Below are 15,349 nucleotides of genomic sequence, written 5' to 3' on the forward strand. Positions count from 1 at the left end.
ACTCTTAAAGTTCTGGGTTTAAGAATTGTTAAAAGACTTTTTTCACTTCTTATCGATTATAATGAAAAAATAACAATTGTATCAGATGATCAGAAAACCAAATTATTCTAATGCAGTCATTTTATTCTACGCCCTGTATAAAATGCAATCGCAAATGCAGCACAGTGACACACATACGCGGCTTTACATTAAACCAATAATAGAAATCAATCCATACTCCCTCTCTCACTCACACAGACGCACCGCAATCAAAGATCTACTCATGCCTACGCGCACACACACAAACCGGCTATTGGAAATATTGGCTTTGTAAACATTTAAGGGATATTTGCAAAATGTTCCGCCAATCGGACCATATATACCCTTCCCTTTCATTCTGAATACACGTGCTAATAAAAGAAAGGGACAGCGCACCCGGGTTTACAACTCTGCAGAGGGACAATGGTGACGCTATTGTTGAAAGTACCCCAAACTTTTTTTAGGTCATATAAAAGTATTACATTTGTTAGGGTCGTGCCGCCTGTATGCACTTACTCCATTCGTTTCACAGACAACTCCGGAGACGGGTCGCCGTCTCCTACGCAGTCCAGTTTCGGTGCTAATTATATGAGATCAGTGTTAGTAGAACAGTGTCAGTGCAGCATAGTTTAATAGCAGCATGTCTTTAGCAGCTACTACAAATCGTGCTAGTGAAATGTGGAACAATCATGCAGATGTGAACGCTCAAAGTGCGCGACAACCTAAGCATAACGGCTATAAACAATACCCTACGATGCCGTCCGAGTACTATAACTATCAACCTAACTTTTATCCTCAAAACTGTGAATATTCTAATGTGATTAGTGGTGGTTACGGCAAAATGTATGATCAACAAAGTGCTGGTGTTGTGAAATCAGAACCTACGGCTTGGCAAGGTTACAACAATACAAACTACTTTGCTGGAAACCATTCTAATATGGAAATGATCAACCGATGGAGGGAAATGAGTTACTACGCACAGCAACAACAGGAAAACTATGGGTATGAACAGAGAGTAAATCACAATACTATCGATAACGCTGAAGACGTGAGACTAATTAATTCACCCGGTCAGACTAGTATTCCTGACACTAATTACGGCTCACCACAAAGTACATCAAGTAACTTCAAATCACCAACCCCTGAAGCTGAAGATTCTCCAAACCTTAGAGCTTTATTGACGAAACCCAAGCGCAAGAACCCGTCGCCTTATTTCGTGAAATCTGACAAGGCGTATACGCAGGACATGTTACAGCGGATGATGTTTAACACAGAAGAGGTTAGTGATTGGGAAAAAAACAATGAGAGTGTAGAGAAGGAATGCAATTTGTCGCAATTTCATGGTGGATTTGAAAGCGTTGAGGGTCAAACGTCAATCAAGAAAGATGCAGTGGGTGGGGCGGCGGAAGGCGCACAGTCATCACAGGACTCTGCGGATCCCTGTCAGGACGTGACGAGGGTTGAGGCAGGCGGGGACAATGCGGATTACGCAGATAACAAAATGGCCGCTGCGCAGGATGTGCAAGCGTATTATCCATGGATGAAGAGTGTTGGTGGTAAGTTGAACTTTTTGCTTTGTTTTTGAATTGACATTGTGCATTTTATTCAAAGTACCAATTTATACTATAAAACTTGATTTTTATGTTGTACTTTGTTGTGTTCCAGGCGACGACAAAAAGGAAGGATCCAAACGAACAAGGCAAACATACACCAGGTTCCAAACTCTAGAATTGGAAAAAGAGTTCCATTTCAACAAATACCTATCAAGAAGAAGAAGAATCGAAGTTTCACATGCTTTAGGATTGACAGAGCGACAGATTAAAATCTGGTTCCAAAATAGAAGAATGAAAGCTAAGAAAGATGGCAAATTAACTACATCACCGGACCCGTATGGTGTAGATGTCGATTTAAGTGCAACGAAGCTGAGTAATATGCCTGAGTACTTGGACACAAGGCAGAGAATGCCGGCTTTAGGCGAATACCCAAACTATCATATGAATCCTGCGCAGACGAATATGCCTCCTCACGTACCAGGATCAATTCCTCACAATTACATGATGCCACCTTATGAAGGCATCAAAATGTGACCGTAGACTGTCTTAACTTCTAATAATGTATATTGATGATAGGTCCATAATTGTAAAAGTCTCCATTATTCATGATTTTTTTGTTATTTGTACCTTCATTTGCATTGTTATTAAGAACTTGCAAAGTGTCATTATATAAACGAGTAATGTTTTTGCATGTCGTGCTATTGGCAATTAGACTGATATAATCGTAGTATCGATACTGGCATAGATTCTTATCGATTATTCGCTGCAGGCTCTTACAGGTTAATTGCAGTAATTCAAGTTTTTGTGTACATTATAAGTATCTGTTTTTTTCGTAATTGGTTTGAGATGCTGTTCTAATATTTTTTTTTTTCAATTATTCAAAGGCTGATTACACAATTATTAATTACATTTCATTTTAAAACTTTGATTTTATAACAATCAATCATGTATGAATGAAAATATTAATGTAGATTTTAGTTTTAAGTACCTGTAAATATTATTAGATGTAAGTTTAAGAAAATGTTCCTATTAAGATTAGTCATTTATTGTAATGTATCTGATTATATTAAAATTAGTAAGATTGATTATTTATGAATAAAAATATTTTTTTACTTCTCTAGTCAATTGTAAAGGCGCTATAATTAAAGAGGAGTTGAGATTCCTGATTATTCTGATTTGGATTTTATTTTATTTTACCCTGCCAAATTTTTTACTAAAGCAGTACCTGTCCGATATTAGTTTTAAATAAAAATTAAATTATTTTAAGTAAATATGGTAATAAAAACATTATCCCTGTTTTTTATTATTAATCTTCTAGCTTTGTAATATGTACTTCATTATGAAAGTACCTTTTAACCTTATCTCTGGGATAGTCAGATATTTTCACAAAAAAAAAAACTTTTTATTAAATCATGTCACATCAAAACAATATTACAAATAAAAAGAGTACCTATCACTAACTTTAAATCCATAAGCTTAAACACAAATCACTAACCGAAAACAGATCCGTTGAAAATTAAAGTTCCCCAACAATAGGATAACAATTAACAATGTACCTACGGAACCCTTTCACATAGTTTAAAGGGCCCTAGTAAACACAGGTCTCTAGGGATCAGTAGTAAATGTGCAAATGTTGACAGTACTTTTGACGTGTTTTGACGTGCTGTCAGATTTTAGAGAATGGTTAAAGTAAAATTATGCTGAGTAATCCTTTTAACTTTAGCTACCTGTGTTTGATCTGTTTAGGGATTTAGCTTCTGCGGTCGGGTTTGATGCTGTTTTGTTTTTAACCGACTTCCCAAAAAGGAGGAGGTTATCAATTCGGCCGGTATGTTTTTTTTTTTTTTTTTTTTTTCTATGTATGTACATCGATTACTCCGAGGTTTATAGACCGATTTACGTGATTCTTTTTTTGTTCGACTCGGAATAGCTGCCAGTTGGTCCCATGGTCATCAGGTCAGGATCTGATGATGGAAACCCTGAGAAATCGAGGGCAACCTTCGAAAGTTGTAGGCATACATAGGGTAAAAACTTGACACTCAGGTGTACGCCTAAAAGCACTATTCAACTGTGAAGATTTGGAGCTGATCTGATGATGGAAACCAGAGAGGGTCGAGGGAACTCGACAACTGAATATGTAAATTACCTCGTGTTTGGGCTTAAATTATTTGTATTGACAAGACCTTTGCAACAGTGAAGGTTTGGAGCTGACCTGATGATGGAGACCAGAGAAAGTAAGTCGAGGGAACTCGACAACTGAATATGTAAAATACCTCGTATTTGGACTTATATTCTTTGTATTGATGAGAACTTCTCACTTATATGGATAGTGACAACTATTCGTATCACTGAAAAGCTTTAAATAAAAAACTTTTTTACAAAAAAATTAAACCGACTTCCCAAAACACTAAAAAGCAAAAAAAAAAACTATTTTTAGGTGCATCGGCCTAGAAGTCGGTGGCAAAATTAACTTAGTAACATCCATTAGACACCGACTTCTAGGCCGATGCACCTAAAAATAGTTTTTTTTTTTGCTTTTTAGTGTTTTGGGAAGTCGGTTTAATTTTGTTTCTTTTATTTTTTGTTTAGTTTTTGCGAGGCGGTTCGATTGAAGTAGCAAATATGTAGTAGTATGGGTTCTTGTGAATTATGAATATAGATCTGGGGTAAGAGATGTTATATAAGTACCATGCAACAAGTTGTATACCAATATTGTCAAGACTATGGCAAGATACTAATCAAAGCCAGGTACTTGCTTGATTAGGCAAAAGCGTGGTTTGTCTTCTTAGTCTTGTAGTTTGTCTTGTTTTAGTTAGTCTTGTGTAGTGAAATGTTCTGACATATGCCAAAACTTCTTGCATTATAGGCAGGAGTTCTCTTGTTATCGGAATTTACGCTTTCCTCAGTTCCAATTTCTGTAAGTAAGGTATGAGGAAGTAAGGAGTTTTATATTGACTTTACTTTCTTTAAATGTGGAGTTTCAGTCAAGACTAAATTACTTAATTTTATAAATTAAAACCAAACCTCTGATTTAAACTCAGCACACTTTATCCAAGTTCTAAAACTCGTTGCTAACTTCACAACGTTCTGCGCCCTAGCATTAGAAAGTCGACCCTCCTGCTTTTTGAATAAAGAATAACAATAGAGGATGCGCAAAAGAGAAGTTACAACAATGCTCGTCTGAGCTACGTGCTAGAAAGAGAAGCACGAACAATCATCCCTTCGCACAGGGGTAAGTCAACACTACGCATGCGCGGCGGGCATTCAACTAAGATGGCTGCCAGTGTTTAGTTTCTATTTTGATCGGATTTTCTTTAAAAATACTGTTAAATTGAAAGAAAAGCTGCTAGAAATTGCAAGGAAACATGGTTATGAACACAATTTCATTATACTTTCGCCGAAATCCAGGATAAAATCTGATGGTGACAATAACATAACCTACAGTACTGGTAAGTCTTGCTTTTTTACATGTAAGCTAAAAGTAAACATTTCGGATATTATTAATTTTATTAATCATAAAAATGTTAAGTTTGTAACTTAATTTTGATGGCTTTCATCTACATACAAATTACTGTTTGTTATTAAAACCCACGGAATTGAGGTTATGCCAATTCCTTTAATTTAATTCGTTGATTTATCTTGTACCTAAGTAGTGCCATTTTTGTTCTTACAAACGTACTAGGGACTAGAATAATATTTATTGTAAATATAACTATTGCCGCTAATACTTATTTAACCGGATATTTAATTTCTTTCGAAAAAGTCGTGGTGGCCTAGTGGGTAAAGGACCAACCTCTCAAGTATGAGGGCGCGGGTTCGATCCCAGGTCAGGCAAGTACCAATGCAACTTTTCTAAGTTTGCATGTACTTTCTAAGTATATCTTAGACACCATGGACTGTGTTTCGGATGGCACGTTAAACTGTAGGTCCCGGCTGTCATTGAACATCCTTGGCAGTCGTTACGGGTAGTCAGAAGCCAGTAAGTCTGACACCAGTCTAACCAAAGGGTATCGGGTTGCCCAGGTAACTGGGTTGAGGAGGTCAGATAGGCAGTCGCTTCTTGTAAAGCACTGGTACTCAGCTGAATCCGGTTAGACTGGAAGCCGACCCCAACATGATTGGGAAAAGGCTCGGGAGATGATGATTTAATTTCTTTGATAATTAAAATCGGTAACATTAACGATCTTAGCTAAATATAGAAACTTCTCATACATAATGTACCAGTGTCATAACATTTTTGATCGATAAAAAATCTTTTGATACCAATAAAAATGAAAACAAGAACATTTTGGTTTAGTAAAAAAACACACCTTCTCATTAAAAGCAAACTTCAAATACAGTTCCAAAACTGATGGCTGTTCGAAATGACCACTTAATATCTTCACCTTAATAATCTTGAGACTTCAAAATTTGGTTCACCAACGGCAAATTTAAGTTGGTCCGTCCATGCATTGAATACGTTACTTGAATGACGGGTCTAATTAATCCTAACGTTGAACCAGGTCTCATTGAAGACGGATCAAAAGAAACCTCCTAATGGATATTTGAATGCCACCATAGTATTTACTCTTAAGTATAAATCGACTAAGGTTTAGAAAATAGTGAGTCATATAAAAATGTATGAGGCCGATTTCGGGTGCGGGCCTGTCAAAATCAATCATAACATCTGTCTCTCAGAAAGTAGCTAAAGGTAAAATGTATTCAGATGGCTAAAAGAGAATGTGTGGGTGGGTATGTGTTTATGTATTTTTACTTTATATATTTTTTTTCGTTCGAGGAATATGTCGGATTGTATTATTGTGACTTTCGGTTTGCGAGTTAATAAAAATGACAGTCGCAAAACATTACATAAACTTTTCTTATTAATTTGAAGAATTCTATAGATAGATTTACTTACCACTGCTGATAAATTTGCACTCCTAACGTAAAGAATGGCAAGGCCCATTCAATTAAAACCCATTATTTTCTCTTCAACAAACTCTTACTTGCATTACCTGTCTTTATTACCGCAGATATTGATTGATTAATGAATGTAATTAACAATTTATTTTCGTCCAAACTCCAGCTTATCAACACTCACTTACACATGTACTCTGAAGCTTCGAATACTTTGTACGATCAAAGTGAGGAGTTATCAACGCTCGTAAATTACAATTTATAATAAAACATTACGACCAATTAGTAATAAAGAGGGAGCTAAATTAATTGCTCATGACAAATCACTTTGATAGTAATTCCGTTTGAAGTTTATTTGTTTGCTGATGATAACATTTTACTGCTTGAAAAGGGCATTTTAAAACTAATTTTGGAATGGTAATTAAGATTTTTATTGCATTTTTATCTCGATTTCTGTGTAGAATAGAACTATGTTTTCTATATTCTAAAAACAAGCAATTATAGAACTCCGGACTTTAAACTGAAAGATGGCAGTGTTTCTTGAATTAGACACCTTTCTGATACCGTATTTCTAAATACTTACAACATTAAAATGACACTGTTCAAATGAAACCGCCCAAATCCAGTTCACCTAACCCAAACCAACCAAACAGCAACACGAAACAACACACGAAATCGATACAGCATAACACGTAAACATCACGTTTGGTCACATCACAGAAACATCAGTGGACACAAAAAGTGTGGGATCAACAAAAGAATCTGCAGCGCATTGTCCCAGCCGTCGCCATCATTTATCAACAACGCTTCACTGACATCGTTCGAGAGCAGATCGCAGATCAATGGTAGCAACATTGGCGGCGATTAAAATTTTGCATCGTTATTATATGTTTGGGTTTGTGTACTTACTCATAAATAGCCTTAGATACTTAGTATAGTACCTATATTAATTTTTGTGGAACTTAATTTTAATCAACAGCAATGTGAATGAACGGACGTGCGGCAAATAAGACATACCTTCTGAGAGAAACTATATAAAAGTGGCATTTCTAAGTCAAGAGAAAAAAATGGTAGATCGATCTTTTTGAACATAACGTGTCGGTGGAATTCAGAAATCATATTAAAGTGTTTAAAAACAGAAGCAATTTTAGTGTAGGGATGGATATAGGAGATTTAGATCATCAAGCATTACAGTAAATGTTTTAAGCACCTTACTTAAGTAACAAGACCGATTTTAATATAAAATACTTGTAGATAATACATTTACTTACGTTCAAACATGCTATTTATAGAATTATTCAGTAGCAATCAAGTTTTACACGGATAAGTACGAAATGATCATTTGCCTCGCCACCGTTTAATAGCCATATTATTATAATTCTGCAATTTAACGCCTTTTTTCGAAATTCATAATGACTCAATTTATGAACTTTGCATTTTTTCTCCTTTGAACAACTCAACGATAGACTCTTGAGTGGCTCATTATATAAATTCGATTTTGAATATCGAATCAGCATTTTCTGTAACTTTTTTATTCTTGCTGTTTGAACCAAAGAGTTCGAATTTATAAGAAGTTTTAATACATGCCACCTGCTTGTTGATTTAGTAATAGCTAAGGAAATAGTATGACAACCTTTTTGACATTTTGCTATGCTTTTGTATGTTATAATGATGGCAATTATGAGTTGCGAGCTAATGAGCATAATTATATGAATGGATGTAAAGAAGACCTTGTTGTTTCTCACTTAGAGCCCACTAATTCATGTTATTATCGTAATTGACGTTGTTGAATAAATCTAAATATTATGTAATATTCTCAATTATTGCTTTGTAGGCAACTGTCACAACATTCGTCTATCTTATACATCAAAAAAATCTTTGCCACGTGTGAAAAAATATATAAGCATCAAGTGTCTATGAAAAACTTATTCCATTCGATTCCATATTTAGGTCGTCGATAATCCCATTTCTGTGCCCAACTTTTCCTTCACCTAATTTTAGAGACGTCTAAACTACAATTGTCAGTCTCCGTTCAAATCAAAATCTTAACGTCATTTACCTGACCGTAACATGGCCTGACGGGCCCGCAAAAATGTCCATTGACCGTCCAGTTTTATTTGAGCCGCTGTGTAGAAGAATGAACACTTAATTTGTTTTAGGATTAGAGCTCAAGAGTTGCTGGTTGGTTCGGCATCAATGTCACTTATGTGCTTAACCCGGTGAGTGGATGGAGGAAATGATGGATGGTAGCAACCCGGCCGTTGCTGGAGCGGTGTTTGGAGATGTATAGAGCAGTTGGTTTCCTTCTTTGATACAGAACAAATATAAAAAAGATAGGTCCATTGGTAAGCTATTTTGACTAGGTAAGTATTAAAAAGGTTTATTTTTCTTGATCCTTTACAATATTCTTCTGAAAATTGAATTTACACATGTTATGAATGGCCAGACTCAAGAAATATGTAAAAAAATGGTTAATTTTATCCCATTCGCTACTACATCTTTTCAATAAGAAAATGTAGGTACCTAATCTTCATATACTTATAATTTTTTACCAACAATAATATATCAGGAGGGCGTAATATCAGCTCTTAGAGTATACAATTTTCCCAGCGCTCCATCGGACCCTCCGCGCGCACAAATTCCAAATTGTTTTTGACTGACAGCTAAATGTAAGTTAGCATTGTTTGAGCGACGCACCGCACTTGGAAGCTAGCTCTTTCTCTAATTATTTCTCCACTTCGACTCTAATAACACTGTTTGCTTGGAACTTTTCAGACGGATTGAGGTTACGGGGCGCTTTTTAAAGGGTGAAGATGTTTGATGGTATAGATTTTTTAGATAAGTATTCAAGTTGGAGTTTTTTTTTTACGGTACCGTTTGTAGGTATAAAAAAATATTCTATATCTTAATATGTTAGTGGCAGATTTTGAGCCAATCGTTTATAGTGTTAGTCACGCAAAAAGGAAAAGAAAAATGAACCGATAAATATGTATGCGAACAACTTAATAAATATTTATTAATTAAGCCATTTATCAACTTAAAAGATATTCGGGTATTTCCTAATTTGAGCTATCAATATCAAGCCTAGATTTTTTCCCAACGTAATAAATTGAGTCATCCTTTGTAAATAAAGCAAAGAATTTACAGACAAATTCCTAAATAGCAAAAATATATTAAGCTAACTAATAAATGACTAAGTTAAAAGCTAAAATTAATTAAGCTAAAATTAATTAAGTAAAAGTCCATTCACCGAATTCTTGTGCAAAACTCGCGGTGCCACGAAGGATTGACGGGCAAACAAACAAAACTCTTTACGGAAATTCTCGAACTTTCCAACCATTTTTATTTACCGAAGAAATCTCATTAAAGTGAACACTTGATCGGTTATTTTTATTCTTTAAAGTACTGCATAGTTTTATGTAAAAATGTCGAGACCTATATTTAGATATGGATCTACATCACATTGATCTAAACATATATCTATTACGAAGTACCTATATTACCTATAACTCCTTTGACGACCTCGATGGCGCAATGGTCACCAAGCCGGACCGTCGAACCTGAGGTCCCGGGTTCGATTCCCGGTTCGGTCGACATTTGTGTGATGAGCATGCTTGTTGGCCGTGGTCTGGGTGTTACAATATGTATTTATAAATATGTATATATGTAGCTATATGTAGTTTATCAGTTGTGTTAGCACCCATAATACAAGTTAATTAATAACTTACCATGGGGCTAACCGACCGTGTGTGAAAAGGTGTCCCGACATTATTTATTTATTTATTTAACTTACAAAGAATAGGGGTATCAAGGAATATGGTAGCAATGCAACTTCATATTTAATATTGCTAGGTATTTATTGTACCAGTATGAACGGATTATAAAACTAGAAAACCAAATGTTTTAAATTTTGCTTAGTTTGTATGCTTTTTTGCCCCTGGCTGAAGGCCTTAAATTCTAGGCATCCACAGGGATCTTGTCCGGTTGAGCAGTCAACAGCCTCTTAGGCTGAACTGCGAGATGCCATTAAAAAAAAGTTTTTAATTTTTTATTAAATGATTCTTTTTCTGAAGGGTTCTTTCATGAACTGAGGGATGTTTATTTGCTCTCAAGACATTTTGTGGCACCTGAAGACTTGTAGGGCTTGATATAGATATATGAACAATAGTTTGCAGGTTGATATAGAGGAACTAGGCTAGCTTGTTTGAATATGTGATGGACATAAATAAATTAAAGAATTACTAATTTCTATATCCCTGCAGTAAAACGGATATTAACATATTGTTTTCATTTTACATTTTCTTATTCGTTCGTGAGAAAATAAGTCGCTACTATCTCTAATGTGGTTTAGTTTAAAAATAATCAAACCCGAGAGCTTTGTTTTTTTCCTATTTAATATTTATAATGTGGTACCGTGGTCAAAATGTTTCAGTTATGGTGTGATACTCAATGATATTGCACTAAATGTCAATTTTTCTTTGTTTCAGGTACCTATGGCATTTCTTCTCGATACTTTTATAAATAAATATGCTGAATATAAAAACCCCTTGTTTTATTTGTTTATGTAGTGCCTTTAGTGGTTATGCTACTTTAGCTACATAGCATAGTAGGTCTATTCAAGGTTTCACTGAATGATCTTAGTTATCAAAATTAGTATGTTTTGTTTTACTTCAATGGTTGCTTAAACGATCTTCAAGTAGTTTTTTTTTTAAACAGTCCTGACTTTCCTTTCAACAGTAACACAAAAATAGATCTGCATCCTTGTTAATTAGGAAATGATCATGGAACATACGTTCTTGCGTATCGTTTAACTCCTAAAGGGTATAGCATAAAGTATGATACCTAAGTGGGTATATGCATATACCTTTTAAGTGTATCTTAGACATCAGTGACTGATTAAGGGTGAAGGAAAAATTTGAGGAAACACTGACTTACAAAATCCAAACCGTCGCTCATTCCTACTCTGTATGAAAAGTTGTTGCAAACAAGCTGATGATGGTAATCAAAAACCAGTCTGTAGATTTAGAGTAAGCTGAGTTTTCACAAGGTACTAATACTTAGCATCAAAATCTACATTATTCTTAAATATAACTTCCTACTAATATTAGAAATGTGATAGATTGTAAGGATGTACCTATGTAGGTGGACGTGTAGAAGGGCGAAGTTCCCACAGAACGCCAGTGAATCTGCATGACGAAGCTAGTACAAAAATGAAAAATAAAATTGAACTATGCACAGACACGTTTGCCTATTTGCTTGCACTGTCTGTCCAAGTCCACGAGTTGGATGAACTGAACCCCTTCAGGGTTGTTCATATATGTAGCAACATAGAAAGAATGTCATTAAACATGAGCACTTAATAACATCACACGCTGTCACTGAGTGTTTAGCGGTATTAGTAAGGTTGGCGTCGGCCTGACTACCAACGTTTGACAAGGGGCGACACTTTGACTAATGATTCTAACGTCACTCTCTTACTTTCGCCGAGACGAGTGAGTGTCAACAGTTTGGAGTTAGGACTTTTTGTGTAAGTATGCAACAGTGTGTTGAAATAGTAAGTTATAAGAAAGCAGATACGCAAGTACTCCATATTAATTCACGACGTGAGATCTCTCTCGATATACAGTGTCATATTCTTTATTAAATGCAAAAATATATAATGAAATTGATGTAACCCCTCTCAGGCTCTCATTTCACTCACGATGCCCATGAAGAATTCAATGAGAGGTTAAAGAAAACTTGAAGTTAGAAAAAAAGAGCCAATTGTAGTCTATTGAGTTAGGCAATAGTAAACCTAGTGGCTGGACTTCTGTGTTTCATTCGTGTTTTAATAAAACATGTCGGTGAATCACACAACAGGTATGTGGTAAAAAACTGTAACCAAAGTTTAAAGAGCTCCTCTTGGATAAATTCACAGGCCAAAAATGTGTCAAGTTCAAAGCTTACCCAGTCTCCCTGTAACAGCAACTTCTTTCGGCGGTACCAGTCGGGTAGCAGAACACATTTATTGGACTGAACCGAACGTGAGTGAACGCTATTGTTTCTAACTCTCGAGCTTTGCATAATATATTGATATCCAAAGTTAGCGAGTTGAAGCAGTCGTTAATACGTAGGTATTGTGTTGAATTATATTCAATGACTGTTCGCAAGCTAGGTGAATATGTACCTACCACTAATTTTCTTCATAATTATTAAGTATATTACTTTCGGATTTGATTATTCTTTACATTTAGTTTTATCAACGACGATGCCCAAAGTTTGAGTCACAAAAGCCTCAAGGAACAGGAAACCATTTGCCACCAGTAGTGGAGGTATGCCAGTGACATTTTCGGTAGGAGAACCCCTTGCTGGCAACATTTTTATTTTGTATTTAATAAATAGAGGAATGACAATTACTATTCGAAAGATAAAAAAGTAATTTATTCAAAGAAGGCTGAAAATCACCGCTTTTTGTAAAGTCTACTTTACAAAAGACAGCCCCTAGAAACGCGCGCTCTTCACCAGTTCCTATGTGCTTTAGCTGGGAAGAAGAAATGGTGGAACAAACTCCCAAGCAACGATGACTTGTAAGTAACATTCCACAGAAAATGAGGAAGCAATAGAACAAATCTTATCGCATTTCAAACGGGAAGCCACAGATACAATCAGCGCTTTCCTTGTCATCAACATACAAACATAAATTACAATAAATTGATTATCATCATTAACTCGAAACTACTGTCTTCATTATAATATAACAAATTATTACCCCGTTCTATTTAATTAAAATAATTTAATTGAGATGTTTCTTTTTATTAATAGTCACATAATTATGAATAATCACATCTTATAAGGTCATTGACTTTAGATTATATTTTTTGGTATTTTTACCGTAACTTAATAGGTGTGTCAACTTTGTTCTTGTTATATATTTGAACTGTCAACATAGGTAAAATATTGCAGCAATATTAATTTATCTACCTAGATTGAGAAATAGAAAGATAAGCAAGAAGATATATACATAGGTATATTTTTTTTCGTACACTACTGAGCTCTCAATATAAATATCGGAATGTAAATTAGAGATATTTTATTTCAAGTGATCAACCGTTTTTTTAAGTTTCTAATTCATCAACAAGCGTGTAAAAATAGTGTAGCACATTAACGCCATCTATACTGCCAATTATATAATGCAATGATAGGCGCTGAAACATCGCTAGTGGCGCCTCTGTCGGCGAAATAGAGTTTCACTCACGTTCTACTTTCAGCGAGTTTCTGTTGGATTGGAATTGAATAAGATGTATGGAATTATGGTGTTCTTATATTTATAAAATTAAAAAAAGTTTAGTACCTACCTAGTTATTAAGAATCTTTTATTAACATAATATCTCATTTGGAAAACTGAACGGTGGAGCTAGCTATTAATTAGATGTTAAACAACAGATGGGTAAAGGAAGTGACGTACCTATAAGGAAGCAAGCCTTTGGATTTCTAATTAAGATTTTATAAACTTATTCAATAACTTAGAGATTGAATATCATTTAATAGTTATCAGACAGCATGTCTTAGGTATATGGTGTAATCTCCAATACACATCAAACATCCGGTAATTCTAAATTCAAAGTAGAATTAGTTCAACAATGTTGTTACCAATAAGACGAGTAATCAATTGATATCAGTATTTTAGGATTCTGAATATGAATACATCCGACAATCTATTACAAGCTCCATTTTAAGTCCTTATCTTGAGATCGTGGTACCTGTCTGTTTGACAACCATGTTGATCATCTTCAAATTATCAAGCCACAATGGATACCTATAGATTTATGACATGGCAAGCGCTACTGTAACTAACCAAGCAAGAAATAAGCAGTGTCAAAGGCACGAACACCATTTAGTGGAAATGCTGAAATGTTTGGTTGGTAGGTACCTACTGTGTTAGATTTCTTTCAAAATCTTTTCAGTTTGTTAAATCAATACTGGCGGACCCATAATTTAAATATAGAGAAGTTGAAAGTCAACTTAGTTTTTAATATTTTATTGGTCAGTCTTCTGTCAACCACCATCCAGAAACATTGAAATGATACTACTAGGCTTAGACCCTTAGTAGTAATCTAAGTTGCGCATTTACAACGATCAAAATACTAATTATTCTGTGCTGTCCAAAGTTTCCATAAGCCTGCGCAATGAAGGAGCTCTATAGTGCCGTGAATTTCGTGAATATTATTGGATATCTGAGATGTAAGTTTTTGCCATCGATTCCTAACGAAGAAGATACGAACTTAATATGAATAATTTTTAACTAGAACCAAATATTATGGACAAGGCTCAAAGGCTCCGATTTCGGAGATCTTTATGTATAAAAAACAGATATAAATACTATCTTAAACTAAGGCTACCCACATTTTAAAGATACCGATAAGAATGTCATGATACTTGTGTTGCTTTTCGAAAAGAAGCAATCATCTAAAGTTGCGATGCAAAGGTCCGTGGACATTTTTCTAACAGGTACCTAAGCATCACCATTCTGTGTGTCATCGTTATGTTAACACGACAACTTTAATAATAAGCTACTACTTTGATATACTCATAAGAATATCGGGATTTTTTCACAGGTTATTGTAAAAGAGTTCAATGTAAGTAGGTACTTAGGGTATTTTATATTATTATTTTGATTAGATTAACTTAAACATTTTCATCTTCTAAAAGTTCCATTATAAAATTAGTGTAGTTAAGTACATATTTATTTATTATTTTACATATTTATATTATAGATATAACATATTTACACAACAACATATTTATATTATGGTTATTATTCTTTAAAATTCATCCTCATTGTACCTTTAAGAGACATGTATATGTAAGTATTACCAATTGGTTAATGCAGTTCGGTACTAGAG

General features: G+C 34.8%; 1 protein-coding gene across 1 annotated transcript; it reads left to right on the top strand.

Moving 5' to 3' along the window:
* Positions 1–658: 658 nt before the first annotated feature.
* On the top strand, positions 659–2,105 carry LOC124634435 (segmentation protein fushi tarazu-like). Its single transcript, XM_047170015.1, has 2 exons — positions 659–1,574; positions 1,684–2,105. Exons 1-2 carry the CDS (start codon positions 659–661, stop codon positions 2,103–2,105), a joined length of 1,338 nt encoding a protein of 445 aa, XP_047025971.1.
* Positions 2,106–15,349: the final 13,244 nt, after the last annotated feature.

The sequence above is a fragment of the Helicoverpa zea genome, chromosome 11 (assembly GCF_022581195.2).
Source record: "Helicoverpa zea isolate HzStark_Cry1AcR chromosome 11, ilHelZeax1.1, whole genome shotgun sequence".
In the NCBI taxonomy this organism is placed as follows: domain Eukaryota; kingdom Metazoa; phylum Arthropoda; class Insecta; order Lepidoptera; family Noctuidae; genus Helicoverpa; species Helicoverpa zea.